Below are 22,652 nucleotides of genomic sequence, written 5' to 3'. Positions count from 1 at the left end.
GGGGGCACAACCCCCCACATTGGGGGTGTGCCCCCCACATAGTTTGGGTATATATTGTGTTCTAAAAAGAGTTATTCATTATAATTGGAAGTATCCATGTATATAGTTTAAAATGTATAAAATAGGTGGGGGCTTCACCCCCTACACCCCCCAATGTACCCCACCTTACAATATATACTAATTCCAGGATTGCACTACAATGGGGAAAAGGGCATATACCTTTCAACGAAATGAGTTTCAGTAAAGTGAGCTTTCAGTGAAGTGAGCTTTCAGTCAAGTGTGCTACTTCAAATGAGTTTCAGTCTAGTGAGCTTTCAATCAAGTGAAGTAGACCCGTATATATATATATATATATATATATATATATATATATATATATATATATATACTGAGAAGCAATACGTCAAATGTCTTTCATGTAGAAAAACATTGAAGTAAAGCAATTGCAAATGAGACAAATGTGTTGCATTTGTGACTGCCTAAAATAAACAGAAACTTTGCTTTTACATGGACCCACAATCCAGAAATAAAATATACTAACTCCAAGGATGCACAACTATAGAGAAAGAGGATAACTCCTAGCAGTATATTACAGTTAAATTGTTGCAATTCGACTGTAATATAATGTGACCACTCACACCAATAACAAAAATTATCAAAAAATCAACAATGCATGCCACTACCAAATCTTTGGCGCTCAAATAAATGTGTGTGTGTGTGTGTGTGTGTGTGTGTGTGCGCGCGTATATATATATATATATATATATATATATATATATATATATATATGTGCACACAACTGTATATATGTATTCTAGCAACAAACTATACAAAGCTGTATGTCATCATAACCATCTGAGCCATAGATCTCTATCTGTCTATCAGTCTATCAATCTGTCTGTCTGTATATAAACATAGGGTACTTCATGGAACAATGAAGTTGCTGTGTGAGAATCCTCACAATAAGAAAAAAAAGAACCATGGACTATAGACAACACTTCAAAGTAACTGAGCACTTACACTCTGTCTGGAAAAAAAAATGCTACTTTAGTTCTTTATTGAAATTAAGAGATATACAGATGAGCACATTCATCCTTAACTGAGTTTCATCAGATCACTGCACCACACTGCAAAGATCTATAGATCTGTCTTTATATTCGTGTATGTATATATATCTAAATATATATATATATATATATATATATATATATATATATATATCCAAAAGAAAATATGTGTGTGTGTGTGTGTGTGTGTGTGTGTGTGTGTGTGTGTGTGTGTGTGTATATATATATATATATATATATATATATATATATATATATTTATAGCTTTTGTTCATTCTGTTCACTGTATTGAACATTCATTATGTTGGATGTATTTTTATTTATTTATTTGTCCTTTTATAATCGGTAAAGTCTTACTGAGCCAATGGCCCATTTTCTGCAGAGGCCTGGGGAGAAAAGATCCACAATAGATTCAAAAACATTTAAAGAATAGTTGACTAATTATCAACAAGGGGAGAAAGCCCCATAACAGATTAAACATTTTACAATTAGTTGGGGAAAAAGGCTCCACAAAAACACACATTTAACAATAGCTGATAATTAATTATATAAAAGGGGAGAAAATCCTCACAACAGATAAAAACACAACAGATTGAAATACATTTATAAGAATACAATATATACCGCTAGTAGCAGGACACACTGTAGACATGGATAGCCTATGCCATGCAAACTACTACTACATAGTTATTCAAAATATTGACTATATTTCTAATAATGTATGGATGGATGTGAAAAATAGCAGAGTATTGTACTACCAAAACAGACAGAGGAATGGAATGAGATGAGGCGGGCTAAGACTAATGAGAAACAGGGGAAACTAAGGCGATGGAGAGAGAGAGAGAGAGAGATGATTATTTGAAAGATGATAATGTTTTGGAAGGATACCAGAAAGGACAATAATTTATTTTATTTTATTTTCATTTTACATTTGTTGACCGTGCTAGTCTAACTGGATATATGTCCATTTTCAGTAGAGGAATGGAATGAGATTAGAGCTGGCTGAAGGGGTAGAAGACACGTTGGTATGACAGCATTAATGTGAAAGATTCTGTTGATGTTAGGCTTTTGCTACCTTGTAAGATATGGAGGTGCTAAGCAAATTTAAAGTGAGAAAGGCATAGCTATAGTGAGTAGGTAGTCATTAATGTGTTTTGAGGGTTGTGCAGGTACAATTCCAGGTGTCATATAGATATTTTTTAGGCTGGTCTTGAAATTGAAAAGGTTGCCAGTATGTTCATAGTTCATAGTTTAGTTTCATAGTTTAGTACTAGGCTAACTGCCCCTGCGAGCCATTTTAAGCCTAGCCAGTTATCCCTTGTGAGACTCAATCCATGCACCTTGTGTTTGTAAGGCAAACACCTTAGCCATTAAGCCTCCCTCCCACCCCCCTTAAAGGAAGAGGGGATAGAGTTCCAGGAGTGGGCTATATAGCTGGAATAGAGTGATGTTCCTGCTGACAGATGTGTTTTGTAGGTAGTGAAGAGAATTTTGTTTCCAGATTGAAGTGGCCTAGCTGGGATGTATGTATGCAATAAGTTTAGTAGGGCTTTGCTTTCTTCTGGTTTGTATATTAATTTGTAGATTAGAAGTAGTTGTGTGTAAGTGAGTTGCTTGGGTAATTCAAGCCAACCAAGCTGCTTTAGGGGTAAGCAATGATGTTACAGGTAAATTTTATTTTATTGTAGCGCTGGCTGTTCAGTTTGTATGGATGTTTGAAGGTTAAGCAGTTCTGTATGTTTTATCGTAACATGTAACTGGGTTTTGATTGGTATGTGTGTGTGTGTGTGTGTGTGTGTGTGTGTGTGTGTGTGTGTATGAATGTTTACAGGTTAGGGTTATATCAATGGTTAGGGAAGGGGATGGATGTAATATATGTGTGAGTGTATGTTTTAAGCTTAGGGTAAGATACAGGTAAGGAGATAGATTTAATGGTGTATGTATTTGTCAGTGTGTGCGTGTCCATGTTTGTCTGCGAGCCTGTCTTGTTTAGTGTTAGTGTTACAGAAAGGGTTTTATTAAGGTAAGGTGTAAGGTTAGTGTTTGGGTTAGGGACAGGGTTAGCATTAAGATTAGTGCATATTACTAAAGTGGTTCATTTTATTATAAATAGTATAATCAGTGAGCCATTGTCGTGGTTTTGCTGTAATTTGTTCTTTGCATTTCAGCTTATTGTAAATTACTGTATTTTATTGGCCTTTTGGCCTGGAATGAGCTTGAAAAGGGGGTTCAGTCCAGAACAACTACCTAGTTTACAAAACTATGAATAAATAAATACATACAAAGTTAACTGTGAAATGTCACTCAGGGTCATTTACATAACTTCTGTGCCACACAGGCAGAATTATTGTAGCATCGACAAGGTCCAACCTTGTTAGTATGTTTTTATGGACTATATTTTAGCTTCTTATGTATACTTTCTGAAGTAGTAATCCCTAGACAATGAGTAAAAAAGGTCACACAGAAAAATCAAATCAGTAAAAAACAAAAGAAAAATCTAGCAATGCTAGACTTTCCACTGTGTAATTCCATAAACTTCTTGTATTAGAGGCAACATGAGATATATGCAATTGACCCTTTGAGGACATCACTTGCAAATCCACAGCTAGTGGGGTTTGGCTTTATTGGCCTGAATGTGTCCATAAATAGACTTAAAAAGAAAAATGACTTAAAAAGAAAAAAGTCATGGACATTCAGAATTGCCATATAGCTGAAACACCTGATGTATTTAAAGGGTCATTTGCATATAGCTCATGTTGCCTCTAATACAAGAGGTTTAAGGAATCACACACTGGAAAGTCTAGCCTTGCTAGATGTTTTATTTTATTTTATTTTATTTAACATTTGTTAACCGGGTTGGTCTAACTGAGCCAGAGGCCCATTTTTAGTGGAGACCCGAGGAGAAAAGCTCCAGAGATTTTACAGACACAAGAACAAATTTTAACATAATTAATAATTAATCACAATACAATTCAAAAAGGAGTATAATGCAAATACAGATAATTAAGACGTACAGAAACAAAATGTGAACAAGATAAGAATACAAAGCAAAGAATGATGGTAGTTGTAATACCAACAGTGTTATTTATTTATTTTTTCTTGTAGCAGACATGTAAAAGAGAAAATGAAATATACCTCAAAAAACAAAAGTTAGCATAGAGTTAGGTGTGAGATACATTATGTCATTGCATTCCTGGCTGGGGGGGGGGGGGGTGAGGAGGAGTAATGAGTTAGTTAGGGTCATAACAGGAGCACAACTTTATACTAAGTAAATGTAGTCTAAGCTCTTTTTTGAAGTGCTTAGGGTGGGAGATGGTTCTTATATGTGGAGGAAGCTTGTTCCATGCTTGGGCTACAGTGCATTTGTAAAGTAGTTTTTCAAAATATTTGTTTGGTTTCTAAATGTCAAGGAGTTATTGATTTGATGTATGGAGAGTATGATTTGGGGTATAATAGGATACCAGGGAGGAGAGAGAGAGAGAGAGGCAGGAAGTAGGTTTGTAAAGTACATAGTGTATGATTTAAAACTGAGACAATTGGAGTAGTTGGGGAAATTCTAGCCATTTAAAAGAGTTGAGTGCTAGGCAGTGATGTGAGTTGTGTGGAGAGTTAGTGGCAGATCTGGCTACTTTATGGTAAGTTTGTTGGAGTTTGGAAATATGTGTGGAGTGAATGGAAGTGAGAATAGGGGCTACATAAAGAAGGGAGGGAAGGAGGATTGACTGAGCTATGGAGAGTCTAGCTTCTGAGTTAAGAAATTTCTTATTTCGGTAAAGTATACCTAGTTTTTGGTGTTTTGTTTATATTTTGCTGAATATGGAGATTAAATTTAAGTTCATCATCAATAATTGTGCCTAGGAGGTTTGTGTGGGGATCGGCTAGGATAGTGGTCTTGTCCAGAGATCTGATGACAAAGGAGGATTTGTGGTGAGAGAAGTTGAGGAAAGAATAGTAAGAGTTTAGTTATTTTTTAGATTTAAGATGAGCTGATTTTTGGTGAGTTATGTTTCAATAGATAGGAAGGAGTTTTGTGTGTGTGTGTGTGTGTGTGTGTGTGTGTGTGTGTGTGTGTGAAGGTCAGATAAGTTGTCAGATATGGAAATAAGTGTAGAAGCGTCGGCATACTGAGTGAGGGTGGACTGTTTACAGGAAGTATGGAGGTAATTTATGAATATATTAAACAGAAGGGGCCTAGAGGATGGATCCTTGTGGGACACAAGATTTTATGGGTAGAAAGGAGGAGCAGGAAGTTAGCCATCTGACAGACTGCTGCCTGTTGGAAAGAGAGCTGGTAAACCAGGTAAGAGAAGTAGAGGAGAGAATAAGATCATTGAGTTTAGAGAGGAGTAAGTGGTGGGAAACAGTGTCAAAAGCTTTGGAGAGGTCAAGAAAAAAAGAGGATACAAGTTTGTCGTTGTCTCTTGCCTCAGCAACTGTGTGGGTAAAAGCCAACAGTGCAGTAGAAGTACTGTGGTTTGGTCGGAAACCATGCTGGACATGAGTCAGTAGGTTTTCCTGAAGGAGAAAATTAAGTAGTTGAGTATGGATGCACATTTGAAGTATTTTTGATAGAGGGGAAAGTATGGCTATGAGTCTGTAGTTTGATGGGTCAGTAGAATTACCGCCTTTATGCAGTGGGATGGTGTAAAAGGCTTTCTAAATGTCAGGGATGGTGGCTTCTTAAATGGATTTATTTATGAGCAGGCATACAGGGTAGGCAATGGATTCCACAGCAAGGTTGAGAAAGACAGGTGATAGGTGATCTGCAGAGGGACAACAAGGTTTGAGCTTAAGCAGGAGTGATTTAATATAGGCTGTGGGGATGGGTCTCAGGGAGAAGAGGGTGTTGTTTGTTGGAGTAGGGGAGGTTGGAGAAGAGTTAGAGTTAAGGTTTGTTTTTGTTAGTTTTTGGATGGTATCAATGAAGTAATTATTGAGGAGGGTAGCAGTTTCTAGTGGGGTATTGCTAGGGAATGGGGGGGGGGGGTGGATGGGATGCTGGGGTGGAGGATCTTGTTTAAGGTGGCCCAGACTTTTTGTGGGTTAGATATTCGGTCAAATTGGGGTGAGTTGTAGAAGGATTTTTTATCCTTATTGCCTAGTTTCTTGGTTAGGTTACATAGCTCTTTATAGTTTTGGAGTAGGGCAGGAGTTTTGGTTTTAGCCCAGGATTTCCAAGCACTATCTCTTTTGTGCATTAGAGCTCAGGTTTCTTTGGAGAGCCAGGGGGCATAGTTGGCTTTAGTTCTGATTTTCTGAGTAGGAGCTAGTGAGTTGAGAATGTCTAGAAACATTTTATTAAAAGCAAGAACAGTGTCATTGAGTTGCTGGAGGAAGGATCAGTTTATGCTAGCCAGAGTGGAGTTAAATGGGTTGGCATTAAATTTAGTAAGTTTGCGACAGTTGTGATAGGAGTAAGATTTGGGTGACTGGAGAGTATATTTTGGATGTAGGTGGGAAGATGATCACTTAGGCTGTCAGTTTGGGTACAGGGGTTGTGGTAGAGGTATGTTGTGTTTGTAAGAATCCAATGAAGTATAGAATTAGTAGATGAGATTTTGTGCATGCATGTGGGGGGGGGGTATAATAAGTTGCAGGAAACCGTGTAAGTTAATGCAAAGTTTTGGGGAGTCTGATAAAAGCTTTAACCAGTCAATATTGACATCTCTGAGGCTGACTTTTTCATATTTTTATGTTTTGGACAGCCAGGACAGAATAAGCTTGAGGGTGGGAATATTATTTCCTGGGGGAACATAGCTGGAGGCAATGGCAAATCTTTTATGGGAATTTAGGTGGCAGTTGAGAATAAGTAGTTCAGCTGGGTGGAAGTTGGGAATAGGGATGGTTATAGGTGAGAGGTTAGGATTATTAGAATAGAGAATGGCAACTCCGCCATCTTTCTTTGGGAGTCTGTCATTACGGTAGATATTGTAACCAGGTGGTAATATTTCTTTGTTACTGATATGGGGTTTTAGCCAGGTCTCTGATAGGGTTAAGATATTGGGGGAGGTATGGGCAATCCAGGCGTGAAAATCAGTAGCCTTTGCAAGGCTTTGAATATTTAGGGAGTAGTTAGCTAGGTGTTTGGGATGAGAGATGGCAGAGCTAGTAGGGTGTGGGGAGTGTGGTGGGCGAGAGGGTGGAGAACTGGGTGGGTGACAGGATGGAGAAGTGGGGGAAGAGTTTTTGAGAGTGGTGTTGGGACAAGAGGTAAGTGGGCCGGGGTTGGGGTGAATGTCCCTTGGTAGATTTTTATTTTGGTTTTTACTTACTGTTTTTTCTGTGTGACATTTTTACACATTGTTTTAGTTTATTGGTTGGGATATTTTGCAGATACCCTAATGGTTATGGATATCAGCTGGGTACGGCAATCCTGTGTTGCTAAAGGTTAGATGAACATTCTGGTTATGTTGTGCTGATGTTGTCAAAAGAAGGCTGAAATTTTCTTGTTCACAGCTAGAGGAGCTTTGCTTTATTGGCCTGAATTTGTCTATAGATAGACTTAAAAAGAAAAATGTCATGGACATTCATAATCGCCATATAGCTAGAACATCTAATGTCTTTAAATGGTCGTTTGCATATATCCCATGTTGTCTCTAATGCAAAAGCATTAAGGAATCACAATGGAAAGTCCATCCCTTGCTAGATTTTTCTTTTGAAGTACTAATCCCACACACTGTGTGTATCCTAAGAACATTACCCATAGTATTTTATCTCATTCTTAGTTATGTTCTTTTGATATTGATATGGTTTGCTCAATTACTAATATGTTACATGCTGTATCTGTCAACATAAAAAAAAATAGAAAACTGAAGTCTTAAATAGTAGATATTTTATGTTTTTTTCTATTTTTTGATGACATGCTTATGATCAGGACATCTATACTAGTAGTAGTTGCCCAACATTTATGAATCATACATGTGGCTATTCTTAAGTGTACGTGACTACAAAGTTTCCAATATGTGCAATCCCTTTGGAGAAATGGCAGAGTCGGAGGGCAGCATCAGATGCATCACACCCACTATTTTGTCTTCAGCGACACTACCTCCTTCACAAGACTGAAAGAAAATGCATGCTGTAGACACAAGCATGCTTACAAAGTACATATCATAAGCTGGAGTGAGAAATTCCTTACTGATCTTCCACTAATGGATGTACATAGGGGACTACAACTTTAACTATCATGTGGTTCCTCGCCATTTGCCACACCCATTGAAAAGGATGCACATCCCTTGGTCAGTAATAGATAGACAAAACTGTTCATACATGACTGTAAACTTGAACACAGTGGTTGCTAAGAAAAATAATTGTATGAAGACATTTTTATTCAGATTCTAATCATCTTCTCTCAAAGCATTTTAAACACTAAATGCTGAAGTCAAGAACACACTGGAGCAGCCAGTATGCATACCTTTATCTAAATATGTAGCCTGGAAAGTATATGTACCAGTTTATGAAAAGAAACACTAGAATCCCCATCTATTTTTGGGAATACTGTCAAGTGATTTATATATACTTGTCCACTTAGGAAGCAGTATCAGTAACACGAGTTATAAGACAACCTTTAACATTTCATTCATGTGATGCACACCATAATACATTGCACCAGTAAAGCAGCACCTCTCCATACTGAATACAGATACCAGGATTAGTCACGTAAATCCTCCATCCTGATCTAAGATTAGACCTCAATCTCTTTCTGATCAGAAGTGGATGTGCTGCCATCTGTTCCACATTAACACTGATATACAGGTTCTAATATATGGTCTACCCAAATGCAACAACCTCATCTCTACCCTTACCAATAACCCAGTTCTGTTTGGAACTCTTTCTTCTTTGGGTATGACTCCCAGTGGTTTTTCACTATCCATGTTCCTTTTCTCCAACCCCAAGACAAATGAGCTTTTCTTGGTCCTGTTATGTAGCCCCGTAAGCCTCCATCTGCAGACAGGGATGATGTGGCCATAGTCACCCACAGCATTTGTGTGTTTACTTCATTGGGTGATGTCTGTCTATCACAGTAACCTATGTGCCCATCAAGGAACTTGGGTTTATTTGATAAATAAGTGAGCTAGTTGCTGTGATAGGAACTGTATGTAGAGAGACAAAGATGTAATACTAAGGGCCAGCTAAAATGCTCAGAAATTATAGACTTTAAGTGCTCAACAAGTATGTATAAAATAATTGCAATGTTAATGGATTTTTCCCTTTCTGAGGAATCCAGGACAGATGCTGAGTAGATTTTTTTGGGAAAGAAGTATGGTATTAATTATCTGTGTCATAATCCTGTAACATGAACATTAACCAGTTGAAAACTACCATAGTTTATTTCTTTTTACTTAAGACTTTGTTAACTGCTGAGCCTTAGCTAGGCTACCTAGTGGTCCCCTCAACTTCTAGTTAGCCATAGAGCCCTAGCTGGGTTATCTAGTACTCCACTCAAATGCAAAGCCATGGACCAAAAAAAAAAAAAAAAAATAAATAAATAAATAAATAAATAAATAAATAAAACAACAAAGGCACATGCCATTCTGAACAGTAAATGTAGCAAGCTTCTGGCTTGTTAACATGCTAACATATTAAATTTAATTTCAGTGCAAATTCAATACTGGGATTCATTTAAGTAGCCACAATATTACTCTGGCTTCTTAACTGAATGCTGGTACTACACTCATACACCACTGACCACTGCCAGTCATGCCCCTGAGCAAATTGCACCTGGGGTAACCACCTCTTTTGTCCACCCTTAGTTAATGGGTATGGGTAACTGGCTTGGTAGGCTGTTGGGACACTTTTCAGCCATGACCCAAGTGTAATAATCCAAAATGTTATAATGTGACTATATCATATATCATAGTGAGCAAATGTCTTTGGTGAAAAATTTGTAAATTATAAAACAAGTACATCAAATAATACCCTTAACAATCCCACTGATGTGGGAAACATGCTTTAAATAAGTGAATAACAAACAAAAGGTCATTGTTTTGTATTTATAGCTTAAGTGTAGATACCTGTCTTCCCCATTATAAAGAACACTTATGTATCTGTAACAAGATGGTAGAGAGAATGCTGTTTAGAAAATTATGTAGCATATTTAGCAATCATTGTCTTAGACTGCAAAAAAACAAACAGGAAGTGTCTATAGATATAATTATGAAAGTGACTATTTACATACCCACAATGTGATTTACACTAAAGAGACAGAGAGTGGCATGGCTGCAGGTAACATTGTAAAAATGTATTTGCAGAGGTTAGATGTGCTTAGTCTCTGTCTTTAAAGCATGTGCATTTCTGTGTAGAGTCTACATGTTTATGTAGTTCTTTTCCTGAACTTTTTGTGACTAGTGATATATTTGAAACCTGAAGAGAGATGGTTCCACTTATCAAAAATAATTTTTGAGAGGCCTTTATTCCTATGATAAGACTGAATGGTAGGCAATACATAGTAAGCATTTTGCCATCCTGCTGTCTAAGTAATATAGAGTGGATGTGAGCTGATGTTTAGTTTTGAGGAAGGAAGAGAAAACACTGATTGGTGTTTTAAATGTATGAGAACATATTAATTACAAATATAATGGTATAAATGTAAATGTTAGCAAATGCTTATTGTAGATAACTAGGGCTATACGAATGAGATGAAATTATCCAGGTCAGGTGCCAGATGTTAGGCGGCATGATATGCAGTTGCCAATGGGGTATGAGAACAGTATCAGCATCCATTTATAAAGATAAGGTGATATTACAGTTTATTAAATAAATGGCAATATTGTATATGAGCTTTTACTTTGTAGTTCACCAAGGTTCTTCTAGATAAATTAGAGAATGCTGTACAATAAATAATTCCAATATATTTAATTGGCCATTGAAATAGGGAGGTTTCCATATGTTGTTTCATCTCATCATTTGATAAGAGCTCTGTTGAGCTCATCCTAGAAGGTTGTATAGATCTATGCAGTCTAGTCCATAAAGCATTCTAAATGTAAGGAAAATAGGCAATAAAACATTTATCCACAAAGATAATTAGTATAGAATACGAACTAAACTAAATAATTACAACAACAGAAGCAGGATTGTAGTAAGGTGTCAGTAAGTGTGCAGCAATGTTTTCAGTACAGCATGAATGTTCATATATGTTACATTGCCTTGTTCCTCTGCTCCTTTGACTCAGTCCCTCTGATCAACTGTAAATCATCAAAATTTTTGTACCATATCATTCTCATAATCAAAACTCTAGTCATATTTCCAATAATTTGTATAATGTCCTTCCCTCCTATTCTAACTGTATTACTGAAAAAGTATCTTCTCTTTATTACCAGATCGCATCTTCTTCAGTAATTACAATAATCACTACAAAAATGTGTAATTTATAACAAAACACTAAAGTTGCAATAAATCACCACCTTTCATTCATATATATCCATGTGAAGAATGTCATCATTTTACCTCTTTCATATCTTATACAGTTTTATCTCCGTTAATGTAAATATAGACCATGTCTTAAAATCAGTTTCCATCATTTAAGTTTCTTGTGTGAACCATAGTACTCCCTGCTTTGTTAAACACATTACCTTCTTTAAAAAAATATAAAAGAATATGTACACATGTCAAAATAAAACACATTATATCTGAGAAGAGTATCATTCCATGTACCGATGTTGTATCAATAGGATCTTTCACTTTATCTTAATTCCAAAGTAAATTTGTTTATAAACGCTTGCCTCTCTGCTGGTTGAACTCTATTTCTCTTATCATTCTTTTTAAATGATTGACCTTTGTTAAATTTGCAGATCCAGTTTACTGTGCTGAGCTTTTGCCATCTACTGATATTGTTGTACCATTTAAATATCGTGATAGGACTTCTCCTGATAAAAAATGGTAATATTTCATTTTGTTCCTTTCTTTTGTAAAGCTAATCTTCTTTGACCTATTTGGCATACTCACTGTGTTGGAATGGAAAAAAACAATTTAAGACAGAATAAGGTGTCATACAGATAAGTGATGTACAGTTAATGCAGTGTGAACTGGGCAATGTTAGGGTATAAAATGGATTTAGCATTACACACAGAGTGGCTGTGCCAAGCAATTGAAGTCTGTTATAGGAAGGATGGCTAAAGTGCAGTTGATCATATGGTTCTATGAATGTTGCAGTGCTTATCTCATAGACTGAAACATAACATTTGAGTGTTATGAAGTCAGGACTCCAAATGAGAGTTATAGGTTACTCTTCTGCATGAAATGCAATATTTGACTTTGAAATGTTGAAATTTAACCAGTTTTGCTGACAATGAATAATGTTTTAGGTATATGTGATAGCAGCATGTTGACTCAGAAATGTAATATTGACATCAACATTCCAATAGCACATTAATCTCTCTTACAAATTCAAAAAATAAAGATTAATTGCATTGATTGCATAAAAATTGTAAAGAAGTTCAGTGTGACAGACAAACTGTGTTTCATTTTAGTTTGCAGCTGACAATTTTATTTCCACATTCTTTAAAATGCTAAAAGACTTGATAAGTCTTGTGAACTTACTCTACAACACTTTTGTACTTTTGGAGATCTTATAGTGTAGAATGTCTTTTATCTGCAAGATTTTAATTGATTTATTAGCTAGTTTGACTTACATTTGTTTTGATTTCTCAATCTACTTTTGGCTCGTGTTTAGAGTTAATCAGAGACAAAGATATGTGTTAAGGCAGGTTAAACTGAAATACATTCTATTGCTGGAAAATGTCAATGTGTTTTTGTGTGGAGCCATAGAGTCGCCACAACAAAAGAGAGTATTGTGCAATTGGATTCCTACATTTGCTATAATAACATCTCTCTTGAGAGAGCTCCCTGGAGTAAATAATGACAGGAAGTGTTTGACACAAATGCAAAGCATTTTAGTAGTTTCAGTCAATCTTTTCCAAACTGGCATTGCTTGGTGATGAGATAATTAAACTCCGTTGTTATGCATGTGCTTGCTCTATCACAAGAATGAGCACTGGAGGTTTGACTCCCATAAAAGTGAAAATAAAACTCTGTAATCCCAAAACCTGCCAACACCAACAATATCAAAGACCTAAAAATTCACATGAAAATCTGCAGTCTATTAGGATGTCACACTCCTTGCATCCCTTTGCAGAGGATAATCTAGAGTTTGAAGGTATTTACCTCCCGGATTCCTTTACTTCAGGTAAGACAAAATAATTCAGTAACTGCAGCAATTTCCACATTCCAAAACAGACTTTTCTTTTATTAAAGAAAACTATGTGCTTGTAAATGTCAGGCTTAGATAAAACAAATCATAGTCATTCACAAATCCATTCCTCAGACATACAAGAGGCACCACTCATGCCTCTCAACTGTAATGATTTTCACAGAATGTAAAGATTTTTGCCTCATATTTTTGTCTATTCCTCATAAAATTTGTGGTTTTCTACAAAGTCATTGACAACTCAAGTCATTAAATAACACTAAATAATGACAGACATTTGAAAGACTTTATACCCTCCAGAAAATGCATAATTATGCAAACTCTGTTATTCAATCAACTTTCTAAGTTTATAGGATCAATATTTAAATTCTGTCCATATTTTTTGGCCTTTGTCTCCCCAATTTTTCTAGATTTGTCCAGATTTCTTCCACTGAGAGGTTGAGAGGTGTCCTATAGCAGTTATTTTCTTATATATTATGTAAGCTTATTGCTGAGATATTGTAGTGAGTAAGAATATCTATATCTATATCTATCTATAGATATATAGAGAGAGAGAGAGAGCGAGAGAGGAATGCAAACTTTTTTTAATAAACCTTTATGTTTACTCTTATCTTATTAATATAAATAGATAATGCAATTTGAATATGAAATTCCACTTATATTTACTCTCAGGTTTCTTAACATTTTTCTACTTTCCTCTTCTGTAATTTTCTTTGCAGTTTTTTTGGTAAGATTATTAATTTAAGTTGAAAAGGAAACCATACACCATTTTTTATTTTGGCATATACTTCAAGCTACTCTTTCAAATATAGTCCAGCAATATATTTAGTAAAAACATCAATACTGAGTTATAATTCTGAAGTGCTATCAGTCGTAACATAGAAAGATATAAATCTTTACTACAGGCATTGATGAGACTTATGTCCAACATTCAGTGTTATTATTTCACAAAAGTTGGTCAGAAGGTACAGTTTATTTATTTTTATTATTTATTTTATTTTACATTTGTTGACCGGGCTAGTCTAGCTGGATATATGTCCATTTTCAGTAGAGGCCCGGGGAGAAAAGCTCCACAATAAAAATGGGTTAGTAAAATCAAGTGTTGTTATACATTCAAATAAGAAATATTATACAAAAGTAGGTGTTACAGAGAAAAAACTGGTTCATAAGTATTACTAGCAAAAATACTTTACAATAGTGAAAATAAACAAGCATATATATATATATATATATATATATATATATATATATTAATTAAGGGTGAATATTTGAGTTTCTATGTCTTTCTGCATTGTACAATGACCATTCATGGGGGTTCTGGTTTCATAATACATGTACATAAATGAACTGACAGTAATCCACTGTTACTCCATATCATATCTGCATTTACATGAGCACGCATCCTTTAATGGACCGGAGGGCTCCTTACACTGACTTGTTAGTATAGGTTCTAATCTCCTGAAACTCTTGACTGGATAAACCAAATATTAGAAAGAGTGGATGGAAACTCAAAGTCATAGTAATAGACAGCATGCTTTCTAATTGTGGTTTCTCTTTCAAGAATTTGCTTGTTGAAATTACAGAATATCATGTTAATTTTTGAATGACTTAGATTATTATCATTGTTCATTTGCTTGTCTTTCCAGTGGGTCATGATGTTAGGAATCTACTGTGAATGGTACATACTTTTCTTTAAATAACAAAGGATCAATAAATATGAGTTTTTTTCCATGACTGGAATCTCTTTTTTTTATTATAATCTCTATGAATAATCTTCTCTCTCTCTGTAACAGTTTAAAGTTCCAGGTTACAGGATGAAAACTAATTAGGTACATATGGAAATGCACACTCATAATACATTTTAATAGAAAACAAATAAAAAAACAAAACTCACATTATATGTGACAGCATCCCAAACTGTTAGAAAGTTTAATAAATATTTAATGATGAATTAAAACTCCAACCTTTTTGCCAACTTATATTTAATAAAGTTAGGCACCTATCATGTGTATTAATGATTGTGAACAACATGCCCTTGTCATTCATGGGCTTGTGTTTATAGATTTATACGCTCATAGGTAAGTACTAGGCAATCAGTCTGAAGACCATTAAAACATAGCCAAAAAAAAACACAAGTTTCCTCCAACCTCAAGGAGGGCAAGACAAGATAGATTGTGTGTGTGTGTGTGTGTGTGTGTGTGTGTGTGTGTGTGTGTGTGTGTGTGGGGGTGTAAGACTGCCATTTCAAACACCTATGATTCATATTTTCAACTGTACAGATTTTCACAGAATGTCCAGATTTTTGCCTCATATTTTTGGTCAGTTTCTCATAAAATTATGGCTTTCTGTCAAATCACTAGTAAACCATTGAGGACTGAAGTCAGAAAATAATAGTAGCCATTTGAGTTTCAGACTTTATATCCTTCAGAAAAATTCATGCTAAGTCAAAATCAGTTATTTTATCAACTTTCTAAGTTTTTGACAGCAATACTTAAAAAGCGTCCCTATTTTTGGTCCTTTGTCCCCCCATTACTTGTGGCTTTGCCCAGATTTCTTGCTCTAAGAGGTTGAGAGGTATGCTAGGATTACTTTGAATGTTCTAAGGGAGCTACTCAGTTTGACATATAGTGGAAGTTTGTTTCGGAGATGAAGAATACATTTGGGATATGAATCTATCATGCCAGTCTGTCTTATTGATCTGTTGATGGTGTTTTAGTTCACTTAACCTGGAACTTGAGGTACAGTTTGTTCTGTGAAAGAATCATAAAAGGTCAAAGAGGATTTTATGGCTTGAAACGGTAGACACAGATATCCACCGAAGAGTCTATGAGAGAATGAGTAATGTGAGTAATGTGACAGGGCTGCCAGTCTGTCCTGGTAACTAACATTTCTGAGGCCACTGATCTTTTTAGTTATGAATCTCTGACATTGTTCAAGGGGAGTGATATGGTTAGACAAACAAATGCCACAAATTGCATTATATTCAATAATGGGTCTGATGGCAGGTCTACTTCAAAACATTGAAAGCCCACAATATTGAAGACCAAATCATTGAGGCAAAAGCATCAAAACCTCACTTCAGTGAATGACCAGATCATCAAATCCATTCCCAGGGAAGTAACCACTCATCCCACAACTAACAAAAATTAAACTGTACCGTCCCCCCAACTAAATATACCAACTCTGAGATCACACTACAGTTGGGAAAGGGCAAAGTCCACCTTGTTGGCCAACAGGTTACTTTGCGTGGGAATGGATTCCACAATCTAGTCATTGTCTGAAGTGAAGCATTGATGTTTTCATCTTGATGATTTGTTCTTTGATATTTTAGGCTTTCAATGTTTTCAGGTAGACCCTTGATGACATATGAGTAAAGAGGAATTAAGACTTTTTTTGGATCTGGTGGAGATGCCTTTGGAAATTAAATAATCTAGATAGAAGGCTTTCTAAACTACTGTAGAGACATGATGGTCAAATGATAAGGAATTATTCGCAAGCATGTCAGTATTACTTATGACACTGTTAGACAGGATGGGTGTGTCATTTATATGATATGTGATTTTTTTTGTTTTGTTCAATAAAATGAGCTATGCTGCATTTTGTCATATTTAATTAGAGGCCATTATCCTTGCACCAGTTGTTAACATGATCTAATTCATGTTGGAGCAGTTATGAGTCAGCATCCAGTTTAGAGTCATCTGCAAACTTAGATAACCATAGGACAGGAGTGTGGGCCTGAAAGCCTGAGAAACAGATGGCAAGTGGGAGGGACCCATCGCTGATCCCTGTAGGACACCACTGGAAACGTTTTAACATTGTTTGAATTTAGAAGTGACACCTGCTATTCTAACCACATGAGTTATGTTAGGCAACCATTTAACTATTCACTGCACAGCATAAGGATGTATAATCTGATTTATAAATCTGTCAGTAATGCCTGCATGAAGAGTAGTGCCAAATGCCTTGACCAGGTTCAGAAATTAATAAGGTGAAAGAGGCAGGTCCACCCTTTGTCCAAACCTAACTAGTGAGGATCCAGGGTTAAGAGAGTTTACCTCCACACTTATTTTCTATTTATCAGTTTGTAGATCACATAGCTGGACTGACCAGAAAGCCTTTTTTCAGACATGCCCCGGGATCTAAAGGAGCATAATAAAGTAATCTGGCATTCAGGTATGATTTATGAGAACAGATGCAAATACAGCAAATATCAGAATGAATATAAAATGCAATAAACTACAACACAACAAGATATAACATAGATAATTACAAATACGAACATGTTTAAAGCAGTATGATGCATCTCTGCTTTACATTTAGCTTGCTAATATCCATGCTCTGAAACCAACTTAAAATTTGACTGTTTAAGAAATATTTTTATCATAAACTGATAATGGTCAAATTTCCTTTTCATTTGTGGTTGTTTGTTTATTTGCAGTTCTGATGGTATATGCACAGCATTGCTGGATAAATAATTGATATTGTGGTTTGCTAACTTGGTCAGATTCTTGATAAAATTCTCAGGAGGGAAATTTTAAGCTTAGTGACTATAATATGGTGAAGTTGTTAAACCAGTGTTTCTGTAAATCCATTGAAACTGATGATTATGGGTCTTTTTAAAACTGAAAATGGATCACCATTTACTTGTCTTCATGATATTTATCAGTAATAAGTTGTGAGATTAATAATCCTTAACATGAATACAACATACTCATGGCACTGTTGATGTGACATTTCTACCTCTGCAGTCTTATTTTTTATTTTTATGGTTTTATTTTGTATTTTCAAGGTAGTACAATCATTTTGATATGTGTTTATAATTATAAATCTATAATACTAGCCTTGTGTAGCTTGTTTATTTCCTTTGCTTCTAGTCATGAAAATTATAGTTCTCTGACTTGTACTAGAGCCCGTCTTCCAAATTTATTTCAGATGGAAAGAATGTATGCAACCAAACAGGTGTCCTTCTGTTTGTGTGCGCGCGCACACACACACACACACACACACACACACACACACACACACACACACACACACACACACACACACACACACACACAAATAAACATACATAAGCACTCATATATACCATATTGTTTAATGTTTGCTGTCAGTAGTTTAGATTTCCTCATAGTTAAAGTTTCTGCCACAATATATAGCAGTGTCTTCATATTTCTGTACAGATATGAGAACATTGCATAATAAAAGGCATTTCTATCATTCTTACTTCTCAAACTGTAGTACACATTCTGAAAAGTTAATCCCTGTCCCTTGATATGCTGTACAGTGAACAGAATGAATAATGCATGTTTTAATTATACATATTTTAATGTGTGAACATAAAGCTATGTCATTATATGTCACTTCTTTACTTCCTCAATAAATAAAGAAATCTAAACTGTGACACTAAAATTATTCTGTTATTGTATGCCATATGATTCTATTTAAATAGTATCATACTGAATATAAATTCATTCTACAATCTATGCAAAAAGTTTGCAAGTCAAAACTAGTCTACTGCAGTACTGTGTGAATGCACACACACACACACACACACACACACACACACACACACACACACACACACACACACCACTCACATTGCATATAACTAGTCAAAATAATTTTGGGTTATGAGAAGTCAGACAGTGGACTGGACCGCATGTCAATTTAGTAAGATAAAGTTTATTAAGTTTAGAGTTTTCTAAGCCATAGAGATTCCCTGTCCTGTTCCTACGTAGCACACCACCAGGAGATCAAAATTATTTTTTTAGCATATTATTAGGCAGATGTAATACCACTGAAACATTAATGGCATTAATACACTGCTTACAAATAACAGCAAATATATATATATATATATATATATATATATATATATATATATATATATATATATATATATATACATACATACAGAAATAAATAAGTAAAAAATTAAGCAAAATAAGAATGTTTACATTTAAAATCATCCTGGGTGTGTTATACTGAGAAAGAATATATGTTTTGAACAGTATTAGATGAATTTAGCGTATGCATACTTTTTAAACTTGTTCCTTAAAGCAAGAACTATTACATCAAAATTTGTCAAGGGACTGAGTTTTCTTATTGCAGAGTGAAAAAAAAATCACTGCCAGGAGTTTACAGTTGGTTAATGTCTGGCCTTATTCCCATCATAATGAAGGGGAAATAAATGAAAAACATATGTATGACTTGAGCAGTTGCAAAGTCCTTCCCTCCAAAGTAGACAATATGTCACCCTGCTAATTTTACTTTTAGACCCACACGGTTTTCCTGTTTATTGTATGAACAGTTTATTTTGTGAGGAAAACTGTAATTTTATTGTCAATTTGTATGAATAGGTCACTAGTGATTTTTCACAGTAAATTACATAAAGCCTGTGGTGCTCTGAAGCAATGCCAGCACTTTTATGCAATAAAGCATTCCAGACCTTTTGCAGAAGTTGTTGCCAACAAAAGTGCCTCTTGATTTTTTAATTTTATTTTTTATGTGGAGGTAGGTAAAGTGTATTTCTAACTAATCTTGTTGAATTATTGGTAATGTAGTCTGTCAGAGGTGACTTGTTCTTTAAGTTACCTTAGATATTATTTGCACTTGTAGCACAAAGAAGTATAGCAAAGGAACAGCACAAAAACCTGTCAAGTGACAAGATATAAATTGCTTCATCTGATGATTTTGTATTCAATGCAATATTGCTTCTCGTTTAGTCTTACAATACTTGCAAGTGCATGACATGTAAAGAAATCAACCTGCAAACTGAAAGTGGGAAAACATTTTACTCTAATCTAGCTAGATGCATCCACAAATTGTGTAAATTTTGCACTAGAACCTGATATCTTTCTTCTGCATCAAAGTCTGCTTGTTTAATTGTTACTGGAAAAACAATGATGCACCATGAAAAATAAAATTTAAAGAAATGTTATGGGATATTTTATAATATATCTGAACAGTATTTACTGAGTTATTAAACTTGAAAACAAAGTACATTGGGTAACTTATGCTGAACATTTTGCATAAAATATAAAAGATTAGTGACAATACTTTTTGGCTGCTTGCAAATGTTTTAGTACAGTTTCACATTATTTATTGATCATGCAACTTAGTATTGGCTGAGAGTGGCACCCACTGGTAAATGCTGGGACAGCCACAAGTTTCACTTTTCTTTTACCTGTTTCTAACTGCCTCTAAGTAAGCCTGGATTGTTGTTCTGTTACGAAATTGGCATATTTTGTTTGTATTTCTAGTGTCTCGAATGTGCATCTTGTTACTCATTGTATATCAGTTGTAAGCAGTAATATCAAGCTTCCAGCAAATTTACAGTTTTCAGAGATATTTGAAATCAGCAACAATAAAAGTCTGTCAACAGTATATTTCCATGTAAGTATAATTCTTTCCTTTGGGCTGAAAATGTTAGTTTACTTCTTTGAACAATTTAGAAAAACTGGACATTGTTTTCTCATTACTGGTTTACAGTTTCCCATGCAGCTTTTTTGAGAGACTGAAAATTGTAAAAGTTTTGCATGCTAGTAATGGAATGCATTTAATGCCTGCCTAACTGTATCTATGCAGCTGTGACTTCATAAACTTTATTGTGCTTACATGCTTGCACACTATTATCTATGAAGCAATGCTACAAATTTGCAGAATGACAAACTTTCACTAAACGGAAAACTCCCACTAGAATTCAAATGGCCAACAAGCAAAATTCAAAGAAAATAAACATAGATTCATGCTCATTTGTTATTGCACACACCGATACTCATGCCAGTACATTTTAAAATGTATCAGATTGCAGAAAGAAAGGCTAATATGACACTTTACTCATGTTTTTACCGTGCATTTAAATAGCATGTGTGCATATATTTTAAATGCAAATGAAGATAGATACAATTGCAGCTCTGACAATCAAAATGCTATTTTTCATTTTAAGACCATTGAGTATTTCTGCAGCAGTTTGTTTTACTTCTTCTCAGAGTATTCTGTTTAATATTTACTCTGTATTCAGGTATCATTGTATCCTGATTTCCATGAACTAAACCTCAAGAATTTTGTTTTTGTTTCCATACATCTGAGTTACTGAATGAGCTTGCAGCACTCATGTGTTTTCACTTTTGAAAGACAGCATTTAAAGTACAATATATGTTACTTGCCTCTCAGAAATAACTGTGTGTTCCCCAGTTCTGGAATTATAACTCCACAAAAGAGAAGGAAGACTAGCCTTGGATTCATGTTGTCTCCTACAGTGGGATTCTCATGGACAGACCCAGGTTGTTTCAGTTCAGTGAGCTTCTCTTTCTGTGAAAAAGCAGCACATTTGATATGTCCTTAGCTGAGGGGGAGGAGGCACAGTGACATCACACACAACTAATATTGTTTTAATCATATGTCAATAATGAGGGTTTCTCTGACTCGCCTCCCTATTGTTGCCTTCTGGTAAGTCTCTTAAATCCACACCCCAGCAGGGGAAAGAAAGTTACATTACTGGCTGACTCAGGATAGATTTTTAATACCATACAACTTGAATTAGACTTTGTACAGATTGGTCATAACACCTGCTATAACACAAGGAAAAGGTATTTTCAAATGCCCATGTTGTATTCAGTTATTAATGTCTGGTTTTATTCCTGCTGTAATTACTAAGTTTCTTGGATTCAGTAGTACTAATGCATAATTAAATCATTCATTTCAATACATGAATTTATGTTTTATATCTTAAAACTTTGGAATATATGTCACAGTTAATTCCAGCTTTTTGAAAAGAGTTTTAAATGTGTCATGAAACATAGTTGTTTCTAGAAATAAGGCACTAAACAGGACTAGATATTCACATTTCACAAATGAAACATTCTATTGACAGAAAAAGAATGTCTAGGAATATATAGAATGTACTATTTGATTAAACTTCTGCAATAAATTGTTGAGAACCTTTGCAGCCATTTCTGACATCCTTTTAAAATGAATCCTACATTATTTTAAAAGGCTGAAATCACACACTTTTCTTCTTGTATGATGTCTCAGTCAAAGGGTGTTCTAGTCTGTGCAAATGAAAAAATAGGTAAGAATAGTGAAAATAAAATACTTGTTATTGTTGTGTTATTGTGGTGTCATTTGTGTAGTAAGCAAAATGCCCATTGCCAGTGCCACACAATGACATTTTGCAAAAGATCTGGCGTAACACACCATACAAAGGTAAAATTATTTTCTTTACTGCTGTTTGACTGACTTACATAATGTAGAACTCAAATAAGATATTTCAGTGATCCAGAATGATATTCCCTTGGTGGAAAGTATTACATTACTGCTGGCAAAATGTTCCACTTGAAAACATTGGAGTTGCTTTACAAAGTTAATAAATGTTCCTA

The 22,652-nt window shown here is 35.1% G+C and overlaps 1 protein-coding gene across 44 annotated transcripts in view; it reads right to left on the bottom strand.

Annotated features, from left to right (window-relative positions):
* Positions 1-21,602, bottom strand: part of LOC122801915 (ABI family member 3 binding protein) — a 3,486,228-nt gene extending 3,464,626 nt beyond the window's left edge. For all 44 annotated transcript variants that reach the window (XM_044071601.1, XM_044071602.1, XM_044071604.1 and 41 more), the window contains exon 1: positions 21,441-21,602. In XM_044071601.1, coding sequence (XP_043927536.1) covers positions 21,441-21,519 — 79 coding nt within the window. In that variant the 5' untranslated portion in view covers positions 21,520-21,602. The remainder of the gene's footprint in view (positions 1-21,440) is intronic.
* Between the last annotated feature and the right edge of the window lie 1,050 nt (positions 21,603-22,652).

This window comes from Protopterus annectens, chromosome 5.part0 (genome assembly GCF_019279795.1).
Source record: "Protopterus annectens isolate FY-2018-M chromosome 5.part0, PAN1.0, whole genome shotgun sequence".
NCBI lineage: Eukaryota > Metazoa > Chordata > Ceratodontiformes > Protopteridae > Protopterus > Protopterus annectens.
This window is presented reverse-complemented; position numbering and strand designations above follow the sequence as displayed.